Here is a 19,252-nt window from a genome sequence, read left to right on the forward strand (position 1 = left end):
GCTTTTACTCGACTCGTGCCTTTACATCTCATACGTTTTTCCTGGTTTTTGATCCGCAGCTCTGTACTCGCTTGTCGCAGCGGATGAATTTCTGCTCCTTCTCCTTACTTTTATACTTCTTTCAATCATTCACTACCTGGAAACTCTAAACGCAACAAGTGCGCGAGACCTCTGCAATCCTTTACGATATAACCATCGGTGTCTTGACAGAGCTTTTCTTCGAGCACAAAAACTTGGCCTATATCTTGTTTGCTATAGACTTTGGACAATGCCTTATGGATCTTCTAACTGATTTATTTTTCAGTGCCCTCAGTTCGTTTTAATTTATCCGTTGATTTATTATTAATTTTTTCTTAACTCTCATGTTCGGGATTAAAGAAAATTCAAGTTTGTATAAGGTTGGATGCAGATTTTATCCAAAAAGTGAAAAATTAAGGATATCTCGAGGAGAAAAATTCGTAGCTGTATTTGGCCAATGGATTCATGTTCCTGAGGTCAAAATACATTAGAAAAGTGTCATTGGATCAATTTTGAAAAATAAAAATTTTTGCTCAAAATTTGCAAATTTTCCAAGGGGTACCCCTTGGAATTTTGTCGATTTTGGGTCAAAAAAAAATATTTTATTTTATATGATATTCTTATGTATTCTGACCCCAGGAACCAGAATCTGGAAGTTAAATTGATCTATCTGTAAAATTGATCGAGTTATCGCCAATTTTTCACTTTTTGGAGCATAAAAATTGAGATATCTCGATGGGAAAAAATCGTAGCTCAATTTACTCAACGGATTCGTGTTCCTGAGGTCAAATTACATAAGAAAAGCGTCATTTAATCGATTTTAAAAAATAAAAATTTTTGGCCAAAATTTGAGATTTTTCCAAGGGGTACCCCTTACGATTTTTTCAAATTTTGGCCAAAAATTTTTATTTTTTAAAATTGATCCTATGGCACTTTTCTTATGTATTTTGACCTCAGGAACACGAATCCGTTGTCCAAATTGAGCTACGATTTTTTCCCTTCGAGATATCCTCAAATTTATGCCAAAAATCGCGAAAAAATGGGGATAACTCGATCATTTTTGCAGATAGATCAATTTTTCATCCGGATTCGGATTCCTGAGCTCAAATTACATTGAAGTAGACTAAAAAATCAATTTTTTATTTTTGACCCCAAAAAGCTGAAAATTGGCGATAACTCGGTCAACTTTAGAGATAGATTAATTTCCCTTTCAGATTCGGATTCCTGAGGTCAAAATACGTAAGAAAAGTGTAATACAATCAAGTTTTAAACTACTTTACTTTTGGCCCAAATATCGATTTTTTTCTGGCTCTTCAAGGGCAATCTCACGTATAAACAGCTCCGAAATCCAAATCTGAAAGCCAAAATCATCTACTCGTGCAATCGATCAAGTAATCATCATTTATTCGCTGTTGGGAGCAGAAAAATTATAAGACATATCGATTGGTCTTAGTCGTAGACCCACTTTGATTTATCGCAATCCATGCATGGGTCGAAATATTCGAATTTCTCTGTCTACGAGGGGGTCCGAGCTTTGCTGGAGTCAGGTAGCCACGGGCGCGCGGTTTGTTGTGGGGCGTCACCTCTGCTCAGCCCCGAAGGTGACGGTCTCACAACAAAGCGCTGCGTTGCTGGCTACCTGACTTCAGCAAAGCTCGGGCTCCCCGACTCAACTTCAAATTTAAGTCAAAAGAAGAGCATGTCATTTTTTGATTCTATACTTGAATTACGAAAATAATAGGAAAAAAATGTTGAACAGTGAACGAGTAAAAAACAATCACAATCGACAATTTTTAGATATTTTCTATGATTTTTGACCAAATGAAAAATTTTGTCGCTGGAAGTACCTCACTTGATCAATTATTTATCCAAAAAACGAGTGGGCTACCTCAAAATATCGAGTAAAAAAACCCCTTGGATTTTTTTCGATTTTGGGGTAAAAAATTAATATTTTTTTCCTACGGTTTTCTATGCTATTCTTATGTATTCCGATCTTAGGAATCCGAATCTGGAAGTTCAAAATGATCTATCTATAAAATTCAGCGAATAATCGCCAATTTATTGATCAAAAGATTTACGCGTCACATTCTTAACGTTGTCTCACGTAAGTTAATGGAGAACTTGTGCATATTGAAATTTCTACATAAAAAGGCGAACCGTGAACCCGATCCAAGCATTATGATTCCTCACGTTTGAATAAAATTACTTGTAGCTATGCTTGTAGTTTACCCCAATTTTATGCCCATTAATACCATATAAACTGAGTTGAACGTCGTTCAATAAATATATCCAAGATAGAATCGTGAACTAAATACATAATTCGTTGCCGAGTTCGTTGGTTATAATTACGAGCTATTTTCTTGATAGGTATTTATACATATAGGTATGCTACACCCGATACAAATCCGTGACTTGATTAGAAACTTCAAGTTTCCACTTGGCTGACCGTACGCTGACTCTACTACTGTAGTATGACGCGTAGAGCTCCATGCTACAGGTATGTTCCACACAATACATATACCTATAGGTATAGATCGAACCTATATGGGTATACGGAGAGGTTTTCCATGTCATTTCGACCAAAGTTTAACCCTTAAATTTTTATTCTCGTTTTCGAAAAAATTCACGTAACAATTACGTAGTTTGGAAAACATCCAATATTCATAGTTTTTACTTTTTTTTCTTATACAAATCTTCGAACGGTGTGGTGGCTATAAACTTTTCCAATTTAAAACTCTTTGTAAAATAGAAAGAAATAACAACATCGGAAAAATTTAACGTTACATAAAAAAAGATCCAGCGACCGCTCGTTTCTTCATACCTTTTTTTTCCGATGTACTTTTTCGACGAAAAACCGAAATGAAAGTTGTGAGCATCATTCTTAGCGTTTCAAAATGCTCACCCTGCGTCTATTCCGGAACTACTTTGATTCAGCATGCGTTAATAATAAGGGCCTTGAACTTTCAGCTGGTTACATATGAGGTCATACATTTTGTAAGAACCAATTACATGGTTCCGTAAATAATTAACTCTACGTACAGTGTAGTAAACTCGCTCTCCGAAATATTCAGAACGTTACATGACGCAATGCCAGGGAGAAGAAAGATTGAAACCTGACGTTGCATAAAATAGGGTAAAGAATGGAAGAATTCACGTTTCGAATCTTAAATTCTACACGTGCATATCTGATCAAGTGTCATAATTATCATGGGTTGACCGATACCTCGGAAGAACTTGCGGTTGATGTGCTGTCAGCGCTGTCCGTCGTGGCAACGGAGCAGAGGGGCGATCGAGCTCCGGTTCTTTGGTTCCCTCTGACCCGGAATTTTGCAATTCCGCCAATTTTACTAACCATACTTGTAGAGTTTGTCTTCTCGTTGCCGGTCCCGGGTCCGCCCCCAGCCCCGTCCCCGTCCCCGGCGCCGCATGCCAACTTCAGAACATCCCCGAATACCTCGGACAATTTGTCGGGCACTTTGACGAGTTCGTCTAGTACCAGCGTTAACGCCTACCGATAATCGATCGCACGATTTATCCCCCGTTATTTTTATATACGTGCAGTTTATGTTCTGTAACCGGGGTAGCTGGGTGTGTATATTCAATTCAATCGGAAGATATATGTGGTTGTAGTTGAATATAAATATTAGACGTTTTATTATAGTCAGAGTCCGGTGTGTTTGAAGAATTTCCAAAAGTCTAATCTAATTGATTATTGGCGTTAGCTTATGAGGTCATATGTATTTTTAATCGTTCGCAGTTATGCGGTGAACATTGATTATCGGTATTTGTTTTAGGCGATTCGTTTGTCAATCAATTATTACCGAGTGAACTCAGTTATTACAGCAATCGAACCTCATTATATTGTCTGTTCCGTATCACTGGTTCCGTTGAAATTCACCTACAACTTTCAATGGTCGATAATAAATTTCTCAACAACGGAATGCTTGGAATCTGATTGTAAACGCTCCAATTAATTATTTCATTCGATATCGTCGTACGTCATTACTTAGAAATCAGTCGTGCGATTCGACATTTGTACATTCATTAATTCCGATCTACGCACCACTGCATACACGATTTATTGTCAAAACGATCTGTTAAGATAAAAAATTATCCTCGCGAGCTTTTTGCATATTATTTTTTATTCTCTCCTTTTTATTTCAAGTTTTTGTGAAAAGGCATCCGCGTTTACTATACGATTTTATCGGGTGTGCGTAGTAACTCTGCGTGGGTAGGTGGTTAAATTTTTTATTTCAAGTTTTTTTTACGCACCTAAACGTTCGACTCGTATCCGGTGGCGTTGGCACGTCGATGAAAATTGGAGCGATAATTAACGCTAGTTGAAAACGGATTGCAGAAGGGAATAACGGCGAACGGAAGCACAAAGGGTACGCAGGAAGTCATAACACGTTTTTTCGAAGGTGCAGGCGACAAAACCTACCGTGTTTACAATTTATTAAACGTATTAAAACGGCGGAGGCGTCGCGACACTGTGTCTCTGACGGATCGAGGTTGCGCGTCGAGTGCCGACTAGCCGCCGCAGATCCTTCCCTCGTTCCCAATCGCGCCGGTACCAAACCCACCCTCACCCCGTACATACGTACGTTCGTGTACATTTGTATATATACACATCCATCTCCGCTGTACATACGTACATATGTACGATGTATACATATTCACTTGTATTTAGGTAAATACATACGTGCATTACGCGCGAATATACACCGTACGCACGTACGTACGTACGGCTGCAGCTGTGTCGTGTAAAAGCTCGCCTCCGTCTACGACCGATATATATATACATACGAATTTATTCGGGTTGATTATACGAGATATTCGCGAGTACATAAGAATACATATGTGTAGTATATGTACAGAGTGATTAGAGTTCATTTTCGCAACCCCAATTTCAATATTAACTTGAAATAATTTCTGGAGGGTCATTTGCGTCGTTCGACGAGTCCGGTTTAATACAACGTACCGCGTATTTGATCAAAAGGATAATCCTTCTATTGTTTTGCGTAGTGAACCCGAATCTTTTTTTTTTTTTTTTTACACACAGCGACACACCGTCGCGTTGTGGTATGTGTCAAAAAGATAAAAATAAAAATCGTTGAATCGGTCGACCTAAGGCTCACACGGTGAAGAAAGGTACATTGAAAGATGGCGTCGTATTCTAGCCACGTAATAATATATCCTAAAAATTACGACGACATTTCACACGCTCCACCCCCTATATGCGTGTTATTCAGTAGTGCAGTATGCGGTGTTCTATACACCCCGACCCTGGGTGGTAGGGGTGAAGTTGCAGGGTATGAGAAAATGGAGCAAAGTAGACGCTGCGTGCGCCGCAACAGGTTACCCCGAAACTCTCGACGTTATACAGTGGGATGTAATACCACCCATGCCCATAGGTATACACTACTCTATGTACGATATAAAGCACCTATCCATGGAAATACATACACCGTACAGATACATACATATATGTCTTTATATACGTAGTTTATATATCCACGTTTCAGTCTATTCAGTAATTGTTCTCCCTCGTAATAAATTGCTCCAACGAATTCAGTCTGTAATTAGGAATACGTGAAGAATACGGACGAGTTTATACAGGGAGTTCTAATTTCAGGAATTATTGAGATAAATCCACCGACGATACCGCGGGAATGACGTATGACGAAGTAAAATGTATTCGAAAAAAAAGAAGAAAAAAGTCGCACACCTACTCCGACGTGTGTTATAATTATCACGTTGAAATACGATGGGGCGAATGTCACGGGATTGCGAGTAATGGAAAAAAATTGTTGGTGCAAAATGAGAATTATATTCACGTAATCGATACACGTTTTATTCGAAATATGAATTCCCTGATTTCCAATTTCAAATAAGTAGATTGAAATTTTTCAGTACAAATATCATATAACTCGACATTCCACAGGTGAAGATTCATATAACACATGGGTAGCGATTCTCTAAAGTCAACATTCTCAATCTTTTCTTCTTATTTTTGCCGCCTGCAATTGAGAGAGAAAATTGAGTCGTCACTGAGGTATATGACAAGCGTTCTCCCAAAGACTAACAGCTGTTGTATTTGAAATATGTTCCATATGACGCGTGTGCGATTATATCGTGCCATGGAAGAGAATATGTAATTATCTAGTACGGGATGATATATGTACGCTTATTATATCGCTAATTGCGGTACGAGGGAGCGAAATATGAAACACGTTTTTTCCCTCACATTTTATTTTATTCGAAAATTTCGATACCTTCTCTTTTTCCGTTCAAACGTCATCGCAATGAAGCCCTACTTATTTCGCCGATGATGGTCGTTCGAATTAAGGGTGGTGAGACATTGATGTAAGTGCATCGGATTTTTCTTTCAATCGATTTTCTACTGACTGCAAATATGAATTGGCAACAGTTTAGTCGTGTTTCGCGAGAATTACATGATCGAAACTTGATGACATTTCTTCAGTTTTTTTTCTCGATTTTTTTTCCCTTTTCAAAGATCCTCAATCGTGTCGAGTTCGGAGGACATACTGTAGAGACGATTCGTAAATCTATATGTAATACGTATTATTTGACAGCAGAGTCGCTTTTCAGCGCACAAATAAACGAACATTTCACTTTAATATCGCGTTTGAGACTTGAGTTCTGTACACGTATCTATTTGTATACCTGTATAATATACTTGTTATATCTACACATCGACATCAGAATCAATTTCAAAGCTTTTCAGAGCGTTCTTCAAGTAATTTTTTACGGTTCAAATTACTTTTAAAAAATCACTGAACATCATTCTTACAAATAATAACTGTAATATTTGTTAAATAAATCATTAGGATTCTGTAATCCAAGTATTACAGAGTCAGGAAGTGCAACGGATGTGGCGATACGTACATGTGGTTATTGACGTTTCGAAATTTATAGTTAAAGCTCTGTACACGTGTTCTACGTACCGTAAAATATTTATCCTCTAAAGTATAATGTATGTGCTTCATACACATATATGTGGGTGTGTGGAACGTGGATTAACGATAAGTGTTTCTATCGCGAATAGTTATCATTTTGCTTTACACGGATACGTCCGATCACGTCTGATATACAGTAGAAAAAAGTTGCGACGCCACACCTGTGCGAAACGAGCTTTGCACTCCGTTGTTCAGGTTTGGCCAACCTTGCGTAACAAGAGAAAGAGGAAAACGAAAAAAAACCATCAAGACCTACTTTCACATCCCATTACTTATCTAGGATCAGTAGAGAGTCTGCTTTGAATTTTGTATTGCATTTGAAAATGGAGAGAAAAAGTATGGCTGCGACGTCACAGCTGATGGAATTCAATTCATAATTGAATTTATACTTTATTCGGGCTCATCGTTAGGTCAGCGTACTACTTCGAAACCAATAGGTACTGTCAGAGAGTTAGAAAATAATTTGGAATATGTCGAGTAGGCGAATCCGAGTCGCGATATTTGATTCAACTTTCCACCTGCGCAAGGTTTATTTAAAATCGAACGTGCGTATTATAAATTACGTGGAAATATCATTATGCGGTAATATTCTGATAGCGGTAGGTACATCGGAAAAATCATAGATATATCTATGGTAAAATATTCCATTTGTTCCATTGCTACGGTATGATAATATTTATATATTTTCTGTTATATTCTTCTACTAAATGTTTTTTTTTTTTTTTTTTTTTATTTCGAAAAAAGTGGATTAATAAGTCGACGCTGTGGGAGCGGCGCGGAGGCGACGGCTTTTATATTCTTTGAATCGTAAATTTTTCTTTCATCAGAAAGTCAAAGCGTAAGGACCCCATTAAATTTTATCCCGAACGTTGGAATAAGTAAGTGCGCCTCGCTAATGATTTTACCTGCAGAGCTGTGACCTGCGGGGATCAATATCGGAGATAGTGATCATCGTCCAGAATATCCTGACGCAAATTCATCAGCTCGCGATACGAGAAAATACAAAATCCCCGCGTGGGGAGCGGAGACTTTTTTTGATTTTTGAGGTTGAATCGAAAAATCCATTCGGACGTAAACCTACCCCGCGGGTCGTGATTACGGTAAACGAGATAAAAGCGCGAATGTTTTTTATCAAATCACGTACCACCCGGGTGTCCCTCTCGTCGATAATATCGGTTATGCAACGCATTATTTTCCTAAAATCTTTTATGTATTAGCTAGGACTGTTTTCTTACACATTATATACGGTACACGGTTGTCACCACTCATATAAATTGCGTCACGCTATCGGGCATCGTATTATGACGATAAATTCAGACGAGTTTTTCCGCACCGCGTAGATTGTGAAAATGGAAGGTTTCACGTATAAATGGAAAATTCATACGAGCAGGTGCAACGTTGGCGGAGATGAATAGCTGAATTATGAAATGAATTAAACGTGCAGGATACCTGGATGTACGTCGACCCGTACTCCGAGGGCTCGAATTATGAGAGTAAAAAGATACACCAACCGGATTTAATTTTTCCACCGGGTACATGAGGTGAACTTCGAGTGTAACGATATGCGCCGCACGAGATATATGGCATTCATTTAATCCTAATGTATAGACCATATTTCCGATTACAGGTAAATCAAATGCATAGTCATGATTCCAGCGATTCCTTCCATAGGAGAGACGGAGAGCTGTCATAGACCGAGGAAGAGAAGAGAGACCGGTAGATCAATATAACGCTGATTTTCAATATCTAATACTCCGAGAATCCTCTATCAATTTTGTCACACACAAACAGATACGCACACACATACACCCGCACTCTATCTACGCCCAGTTAATTGTTCGAACCCAACACTGTGTACACTATAATTGGGAATTAATTTCTACTGACTCTTGACTCCTTGTTCAATGCAATTTGCCGCGGTTCACATATCAAACCTGCATGCAAGTTAATATAGTACCGCCTATACTATGGACTACCACATATGATATGGTATTATATTTTCGAGTATCTTCCCCGTCGCTGGGTACGTGAGACTACGTACGTATAAATTATATCGTGTTTTACCGAACGATATTTTCTGTCCATTTAATATGTCTGGTGGAATATGTACGAAAAAATTTGCAATCCCATGTACGTAAGTTTTTTCCATCATCTGCGGAGATCTCTCTCGTACAAGAAGATTTTTTTTATTAAGTTTCGTTTCGTGTTTTTTCTTTTTTTTTTTTTTTCCATCGGCCTCGCCGTAATTCTCCGCGAGTCGTACGGAGTAGATCGAATCGAATCGAGTGCAGTGGATCTTCGTATTGGATTTCCATTTTATATAGGGACGAACGATGCGCTATCAGCTTTCGAAGTACCAAAGCAAATACGTAACGTAGAGGTACGTGCGTCGATGAGTAATCCTCGTTCTCATCTTGCAGATAACTACGATTTTTTTTGCCCTGAATTTCGATATCCGTAAGCCAGTCGAACGATATTCTAAAGTTGTATAATTCACGGATTCAGTTTGCCGTATTACCTACGTACGCTTGTACTAATAACGGTATATCAATAACGAGGTAACATCAGATGTGAGAGCTTTCGTAAATTGTGTAATAGGAGAAATACCGAGATAATTCTCGTTTTAAATTCTCATAATGAAAATGACGAGAGTTCCGCGTATGCACATTTCCGCTAATTGTGATGTACACGGAAAAAATTCTTCAGATTCTGAATAGCGGTGAAACGGAGCTTACTGCGCAGTGAACAAGGCTTAATTTCTGAAAACGGATCGTATCGGCCGAGTGTCATACGTTACACTTACACTCGGATTAAACTCTCGATTTATAACTGTCGTCTGGTTGGGTTTATGAATATGTATGAATGTACTGCGATGCAGGTGGGATTCGCATTGCTTGGCACGATAGTGCGTCAGATTGCATTTCGGCCGATACGTCGTTTCGCAGATTCATCTATAAATTTGAATCACGTCGCATTCGTTACGAGATTAGGTACACGTCGATTTTGCGTCATCGTTCCAGTTCTACGGTCGGAACTCTGCAGTTTTGCGAGTAGGCGAGTAAAGGAATGAGAAAAAAAAGGAAAGGCAAAATATCATGGGTGCGATCGGTGAGAATCTGTGGCGAGGTATTTCTCTCCAAAGAATTTCTCGGATATTGGATCTTTCCGTTCGCATTTTAGTACGTGTAGACAGCGCGTTTGTTAATTATTAAAATCAGAGTGCATGACTCGTTCGTCCCTAGGGAAGATCTTGGCACGGAGGCTTGTTTTGTTCCTATACGATACGTCCCATTTCTATTTTCTCAACTTTTTCAGGCGACGAAAGAAAACCTTCGGGAATTCATGACTTTCAATTTTCACCACGATCCTCTGTGTCCCCGGATTTTCACGTCACGGTACAACGCACGTATACTTCCCTGTACCGAAAAAGCGAAAGCCTTCGATCCTCGGGATTCGCATTACGGAAATATTTGGGGCGATCAAAAATTACAAATCATTCGACTGATGAGCTGAGATAATTTTTGTAATTCAACGAAGATTCGAGTAAAAAAAAGAGATTATCAGTCTGGGATTTGAAGGTAAAAAAAAAAAGATTAAGACAGACGAAAGCACCGAGAGGTCGAGTAACTCTTCAACCTTTTGGCTTAACTTCAAAATCCATTTAGTTAGCTATGATGTTCCGTTCCAAAATCTTCCATTTAATTTTTTCCAAAACATATAATCATGTACGTAGAATTTAGGCGTTCATATCATCTATATTTTCAAGGGAAGATGATACCTCTCATTCGATGGCGAGTGCTGTATCGATCCTGATACGGACACGGGTGGGTCTTGGTTGGTCTGTCGTCGGTTTGTCCGTCTGTCGTTCCAACCGTTTGTCCATCCGTACTGTCACTATGGATAACGGCTGCGGCAAATATATATAAGCTATATATTTTTCATAAGTCTTTCGATTCTACTGATTGAAAAAATTGGCTGAACAGAAAACTCCGTGATTTTGTTCTTTCGGCAGATCATTGAAAAAATCTGCCTTCAAAAATTGGACGTCAAATAATTTGGACGAATTATCAATTGATTATACCGTCGATTAATTAGTGACATTTGTCCCAAATGTTGTAAACGGTTCGAGGTGATCAAAAATTTGATTTCCACGCGAATGACGCATTTGTTATAAATTGTACGGCCGTAGGGATTTAAATCAGTTTATTACTCGGACAAAATTAACATAAAATTTGTCAGCGACGAACTCCACCGTTTCAAAATCCGAAGCTTCGGTAATGGAATTGCAGAGAGGCAAGAACGAAGCGATCAATAAAACTATATGTATGCGAGTTTATTACGTTGATTTGTAAAATTTTCAGAATTTCATTATCTCCGTGTACGTAGCGCTGTAATTTACCGATTGATGTCACGCTTTTCAGAATCGGCTAACTAAAGAACAAGAGAAAAAAAAAGGAATTGAAAAATCAACGTACAAGTTAATCGCAGAATAATGTTTGCGAGTTATCAGAAATAAGCTATACTAAAACTGGCCGTTGAACTTAACAACAGGTTTCTTTTTTCCTCCAACATATGCATGGGGTTGATTTCAAAGCACACTGCAAGTGCTGTGCGTCAGTATAAAAGAAGCTACGAGATTATTTGTCGACCGATGTTATCGACGATAAAAAGTCGGTGTTTTTTATCATTGGATAATAATCTGAAGCAAAAGTCAGCCACCTGATGAATCTTCGGAGGCTTTCCTCACGAAGGAAACAATTCTCGTCGTAGCTGGTACAAGACTTGTTGCTGGACCAAATGTAGATTAAATTCAAAAGCCACTTGCTTACCTACCCGCAGTTTGCCACGAGCTTTTATCGGATCGAGCGACCTTATCGACGGCTGCAAGCTCACTTGAACCTCTGTTTTATCAGCTTGCGAAGAGAGAGTCGATTTTGGGTACAGGGTTCGACTTTACCGAAAGGAGCTTTTTTACCTGTAATTTTTTTTATCGACGTCGGATTTCAAGCTTTGGTTCACCTATGAATTATGATTGATAATCCGGCAGAATTTAAAAGTTTGTTCGCAACAAGTATGTACTGCGTATATTGTATCGTGTGAATTACCCAAATGACTGACGATTACTTTCTTTCATAGAGGACGGATTTTCCGCATGGTCAAAGTTTATGAATATCGCAATAATGACGATATAATGATACACTCGCAATGTATACAAGCCCTGAAATTACAAAAGTACAGCCTTGGTAGGGGTGACACCCACCAATTTCTCGATGCTTTGTGCTTTTCATTCCATACGAGCTATCCCTATGGCTTCTATCTCCTAGATTCCTAAAACAATATAGGTGCAGTGTATACACTCATAAATAATTATGTATGTAAATTATATTTCTGTTGGTTCTGGTATCCCCCTTATTCTCATGAGCACTTGTACGCTTCCTACACAGCTGGTATATCGCAGAGGGATACAAAAAATGAAGAGACAAAAGTACAATGTAAAAATTATTGAAATAATTTATTACCAACCCCGGTTTGAACGGCGTAAAAGCTCTGCTGTGGCTTCCTCCAGCAGTCGAGAACGTGCGAATTACTCGACGATGTGTGATTGCGATTCCGCGTTGTTGAAGGAGGATCTGGCCATCTGTCAAGAGTATTCCAATATTTGCCCTTGCGTTTTACAGCGTAGTATCTGTACACGACGATGGTCATGGCGACGACCAAGGCCAAACCGGTCCCTGCCGCTGCCCCCAGCACCGCTGAGGACACCATTTGCAACCCTAACCCCGGGCCCGTCAGATCTAGAAATGAAAAGTTCAAAACAAACATATCAACTGTTCGTTCATTTTATTGTGTTCTGTTCTGTTTTTGTTCTTTCATTTCTCGTGTAATACGTTAACCGAAACGTTAACGCTTATCAATTTCTGGAATGGCATGCACGTTTGTTCTCAAGGTGTTTGTAATTTCAGTAGACAACTGGGGGTGGTATTTTTTTTGGGGGGGAAGGGGGGGAGGGGGGTGGGGTAATTATCAGAGCAAATGGTTATATCCTTCCAATTAGTGATCGTGCGTCAATGAGGGACGGTTAATTTCATCTTTGTGCTGTAAATATCCAGTGTAACCTGAAGCGGTTCTTGAATTTCTCAGTAATTATCTTAGAATGCATTGATCATTACATATCCATTTACAAAGAACTTCGTCAAGACAAGTTGATTAAGTTACCGATATAAATGCGCGTATTAATATACGTAATAAAAAACGAAACGACGACGGTGATTTACAAATTAATTTGAATTGCAAAAACTTGCGGTACATGCAAAATTACAGTTAATAATTGCCATATACTGTATCAAATCATTGGATCTTAGTTATGCCAGTTATCGTGACAATTATTTTAACTACACCTATACAGGTTTATAGAGACTGTACTTTGGCCTAGCTCTGTGAATGGTCTACCATAGATATGTGAATTTTTATATACGTTCATATCTGCTATCGTGTCGCGTGAATGGCTTTCCCTTTAATTTTTTCGCATGCTCTCCCGCGAGTGAACGGTTGAACACGGTTGAACTTTATTGCAATCAGCTATAATATTGCATAAAGGGAGAGAGAAAACCGGAAGGAAAAATGAAAAAATTTCGTCAACCACCGACCGTGAAATAAAGGGGAAAAAAGAAAAGACGTGAAAAAGGCGTGCAAAAGAGACTGATAAAATTCGAGCGCAGAAATTGTGTCCATTTACAGTTAATAATTGAGTTTCATTGCTTTTTAACGGGGTAAAATGATTTTTTTTTTCGACTACGGAAGCTACGGCACTGTACACCATTATGAAAAGTACACCGGGGCTTGGACGGTGTCTATATATTTTTCCTAGTGAATCAATACTGACTTTTCGCGGGTGAATATTCATTGAAATTGTATTAATTAATAACGTAATCCGATCACGGGGTCGCTCGTTGTACATATTTTCATCACCTCAGAACTTTGATTACTTTTCAAGACTCTTTAAATTTATATGTTAAATTTCGTATCCCGTTGGGCGTTCGTCGTTCCGAGATTCAGATTGGCGAACATCGATTGCAGGGTGGAGATATGCGCGTCGATATTTCGTAATCTTGTACACTTTTCGACAATCCTATTTCGTCCCTTGGAGTTTGTTAGCCATAATTCGTGATAGCTACTTCAAGAGACCACCGTCACGTCTGCGGGCGATCTCATATCCCACGCTTTTTTCGGAAGAAAGTAAAAAAGAAAGAGAAAAAAAAATCGCTCATCCCTAACTAGTTTAGTACGTTACATCCAATACCACTGCCGATCACCGCGCGATGGGTCAAAGGACATTTTTATATCCCACAAGCGAGAAATTCCATCTCTTTTTTTTTTTCCCTTTTTCTCCTTCGGGGAAAAAAAACTTTTAACTCGGCGTCTGCTTCTTTGCGTTACAGAGTATAGAATCAAATGTAATCTTGTTTTTCTTTTTTTTTTTATTTTTCTATCGCCAGAAACGTCGTTGGATGATTTGCGTGGGTATTCGACGTACATACATAATATCGTACATTAAAAGAATATTATGTATTGTGATAAATATAGCGAACGTATCCATGGTATTACGTAAAAATATATTTCTCGGTTTCTCGAGAGCCGTTTGCAGACACAAAGTAGACGTTAGATCCTCCGGGGGACGATCTATGGTTATATTAGACAAGAATTTCATTTTCCCGCAGGCATCGAATGATAAGGTGATAGTAACACTCCGCCGTTGCTCATGGAGACAACGACGTCATCAGTGATAGCAACTCTAAGGTCAGGCCAGCCATTTCCACCACAGGTCGCCACGTTATTTTCTATATAATCTGATAAATACTCTCTGACACTGCGGAGAGTATTTATTATTTGGGGTGATTTTTCCGAACACGGAAAAGAAACCTCGAAGAAAATTTTTGTAATTTTTTGAAAAATTCTCAGCTATTTAGAGAGAGAAAACAAAAATTGGCTGACTGTGAAAATCGACAAAATCCATACGTGAAAATATAATCATTGTGACACAAGGCGCTACCCCAATATTTGCGATCGATTTTTTGATATTCTGATACGTGTACCAAACCAATACTTATATAATATCGTTACGTTCATACGCTATCGTACGTGACACAACACGGTTGACAACCCATAACCAAAAGGGGCTGCGGGGCTGTTTTCCTACCAGAATAGCGTCAGCGCCCCGCAAACAATATGCTAAATGGAAACAGGAATAGAAAAAAATGTAAAAAATAAAAACGAAGAAAAAACATAATTTAATATTTCAACTGGAAAATGAAAATATTTCGTTCACACTTCAAGGGATGCCGTTTTTGCCGTTCATTCATTTTATCCCGACGAATGATATAACGAGTAATTGAAGTTATTAGTGACATTTTTTTTCAGTAATAAAAATCACGAACAGGTGTAGGAATTTTGATACACGCTGTGAAGTAGTCTCTAGAATTCGGTATACCTACTATGCTCTAGAGTTACCATGGTAACGGTTGCCAACACGACCGTATTCTTTCGTGTTCGTCTGATTTTTGTTCACCTATGTTGTTGTCTTCTCGCGTACTTTGTATTGTACTTCAACCCTAGATGTTGGAAGGTGTTGCGCATGGATTTTCAAGGAAGCAATCTTGATCAATGTCCGCTAATTGAGTTCTGAGATTTTTTCCAGGACTCGGAAAGAGCTTTTACGTAATGTCACGAATATAGTTGGAATTTCAAGTGAATCGATAAATTAACAGGTGTAACGTTTCCCCACAAAAATTACGATATCGCGTGCTCGAAAAAATACCCGAAAAGAAAGAGATTGAGTTAATATATCGTGCATGTCATAATCCTATCAGGGCTCTTGAGTCTAGGGGGCCACTCGTGTCTCTGCACATCTTTGAAACGAACGCGAATCTCGAATCGATTTTTGGAATCGATATTTCTGAATTTTAAAAATTTGCGTAATTCTTGTCCATTTAGGACTCGTACGAACGATGCTACTGATGGGAAAGTCGTAGAGTTTTAAAAATTAATTTTCAAGTATACATCGAGTGCTCGCAAGGTCACTAGGGTTGTCACGTAGCACACATTTAATCTCGAGATCTTTTTAATTCCGCATCGTAAACGTGGGCCGGCAATTGAAATAAAAATTACGAGCGCCTTTCGGCGGATCGGAAAAAGCCAGGGCCAAGGTGGCGATGAATATCTGAACAAATTTGTCGGAGTAGCGATATCGAATAAATCTTCGAACCACCCTTGTTCCTACTCGAGCATCGCGTGTTCCGATTAGGTTTTGAAGTCCTACCAAGTTTTGGTTCAGCTGTTTTTAACACCACCACATTTTAGCGTTCACATCCCGAACCTGCGAACCTATAGATAGAGAAGATAGAGAAATATTATACAGGGTGAGGTATTTCGAAAATTATTGGGTTCTGTTTTTCCGGGGAAAATTCGATAAAATTATCGGAAATCAGGCTTCACGAACTCATCTGAATGAAGAAATGAAGGGTTTCGCTTCAAACCTTCATTGTAACGTCGATATCACCTTGAATCTGCAAGTCGACTGAAGACAGTACCGGTCTATTCCTCCCGCCGTCTAGGCCCAGCAGTTTAAACCCGCACATTTCTCTTCCATCTGCAGCATTACAGTTGAAATACCAGCCTAGCTTTCAACGCTTCAAACGCCTCACCCTGCAGTACGCTCACTTCGCCTCAGTTACTGCCGCTTTGCAAGGGGTGGGGGGGGGTCTGATATGTACGATGATATAACCAGGTCGTAATCCGCTCTTTAAGTTTTACGTTCGCGAGATTATGCGACGAGAATTATGTTTTCGCTGCAATTTATATCTCCGAGATCGCGCCTGTAATTTACGCCTGTTAATTTCCGACGTATGAACAAATCCTGTTTGCGGGTAAGATAAGAAAAGCGAAAAGTACCACCTTCCCAAATTTTCGTCCCATGAAAAATTCCACACTTTCGGAGTTGGTGCACGCGATACCGTGGAGTAACGTACGGACACCGCGGCGAATCAAAATGACGTGCAAAAAAAAGTTGAACAAAATTTTCCGATAACTATACGTATATGCGGGAGAGTCGTACACGCCCGAGCTTACGCTCCACAGGATCTCCATGGTTTCGTGGTGTACCCTCCATACGTTATTGTTGTTGGGCTAATAAATTCGCGTGGGACCTTTTGCTACGTTTTGCCGCGCACCCTCGAGTAACCTGAGAGACGGATGAATCTTCGCCTGACAAGAAAAACCCTAAATCTCTTTGAAAGTTTTACCGGTTACGTTAGCGGGTATTGGAGTAGCGGTGTATACCTCCGGTGGAGGAGACTATCTTAAGGGTGAAAGAAGCTGCTCACCAAAAGAATATAAAGACTCGAGTGTTTTGTTTAGATTAGTTGTTTCCAACACCGATAGTTTTTGCAGTGGCTGGGTCAGCGTATAGGTGCATACCTATACTCACTACCGTTTCGAGGTCCGGTTTGATATTGCGCCAAGTTCTGGGGGCCTCAAGTTTCGAATTTTCCTCGAAAGTTCTTATTACTTGGAACTTGCCGCGCGTAAGATCCAAGTAATTTGACACTCAGAAATGAAGGCATTTGAATTAGCCAATTTCTTCGTAGGGTATATGATTGAGAGGGTTATTCGGGAACTTTAAACCTTCCACATACTTGTACGCCGGAATGTATTCAGTAGAGGAAGAGAAATTTTTCGAACAAATTGGAATATCGAGATCAAAGAGATTCCTATTTCCTCAACTAATTGTAACTAAGACTTGGCAAATTCATCCTACTTAATTTCAGGTCGGAAGAGAATAATTTAGTTTTTGGTGGGTGAAAAATATTTCGGTATGTTACGTTACTTCTCTTCCGCACAGACGAGGTGAAATACCTGGAGTAATGTTACAGCTGAACTCAGAAGAAGTAGATTATTATATCTAATTCTGGTAATCACCTTTTTCTCATAGAATAATGATATCTCGTCACGTTTGATCAAATTCCGCAAGAATTTCTCTTTCATATATCTGCAGATGAAAGACGAAGAAATAAAAAGAGTGGAAAGAAGAAAAAAATTAAGAAGAAATCCTGCGTTTTCGCAAGTCTGATTACAGGATATATTCGGAGCCAGTTCGCGTGTCGAACCGATTGATCGCTGAATCAGCGAGGCGATCGTCAAAAAAAAAAACTCAACTTTTATTTTCGTCTTTTTATTGCCTTGGGACGGACCAAATGCGAAATTGGCTACAACATAATGTCATAAAATAAAGAAAAAAAACTGAGCAAACATTCCTCCAGGACTCAATAAATAATGCGGTTGCTTCGAGCTTTATAACAATTTCACCGTGGGTGTTGTAACCTACGCGTTATTTATCACGTGAAATTTATGCTTCTTTCTGAGTAACCCACCCTCAAATCCCTCTAGGGCACCTTCTACCGGTATAAGGTACATATAAGGTATACGTACTTGTACGCGAACACAAATACATGATTAGTCGATTGTGAAGTGCAATAATGATATTTATCTATCTTTATTCTTAAACTTGCAACGTCAGTTGATCGAGTGAGGTACGTTTGGACAGAAATCGTTTGGACAGAATTCGTTTCTACAGAGAAAATTTGCCCATGGTTCGTTTGGACAGAGGAAATTTCGACTTAGGTTCGTTTGGACAGAAACTCATTTCTACAGCGAAAATGGATTCTGTCCAAACGTACCTAAGTCGGTTCGTTTGGACAGAATTCGTTTTAGCTGCCCAAATCACATTCTGTCCAAACGAACCCACTTAGGTTCGTTTGGACAGAATCCATTTTCGCTGTAGAAATGAGTTTCTGTCCAAACGAACCGACTTAGGTACGTTTGGACAGAAACTGATTTCTGCAGTATAAACGGATTCTGTCCAAACGAACCGACTTAGGTACGTTTGGACAGAATATGATCTTTCTGTACAAATGCAGCGAAAACGGATTCTGTTCAAACAAACCTAATTCGATCGGTAGAAAATAAACTAATCTAACCCATGTCAGCGTATATAGGCAGAATCCGTTTTCGTTGCATTTGTATAGAAAAATCAGATTCTGTCAAAACGAACCTAATTCGATCGGCAGAAAATAAACTAATCTAACCCATGTCAGTGTATTTGGGCAGAACTCGTTTTCGCTGCCCAAATCATATTCTGTCCAAACGTACCTAAGTCGGTTCGTTTGGACAGAATTCGTTTTAGCTGCCCAAATCACATT

The 19,252-nt window shown here is 39.1% G+C and overlaps 1 protein-coding gene across 5 annotated transcripts in view; it reads right to left on the minus strand.

The window, feature by feature from the left end:
- The window catches only part of LOC105689164 (synaptotagmin-5), a 41,297-nt gene that overhangs the window by 8,164 nt on the left and 13,881 nt on the right, over positions 1–19,252 (minus strand). For 4 of the 5 annotated variants that reach the window (XM_012405990.3, XM_048655928.1, XM_048655927.1 and 1 more), the window contains one exon: positions 12,522–12,793. In XM_012405990.3, the coding sequence (XP_012261413.2) occupies positions 12,522–12,764 (243 nt within the window). In that variant the 5' untranslated portion in view covers positions 12,765–12,793. Of the gene's footprint in view, positions 1–3,241; positions 4,550–12,521; positions 12,794–19,252 lie in introns of those variants that run through there. The other variant, XM_012405991.3, reaches the window with a different exon arrangement.

The sequence above is a fragment of the Athalia rosae genome, chromosome 5 (genome assembly GCF_917208135.1).
Source record: "Athalia rosae chromosome 5, iyAthRosa1.1, whole genome shotgun sequence".
NCBI lineage: Eukaryota > Metazoa > Arthropoda > Insecta > Hymenoptera > Athaliidae > Athalia > Athalia rosae.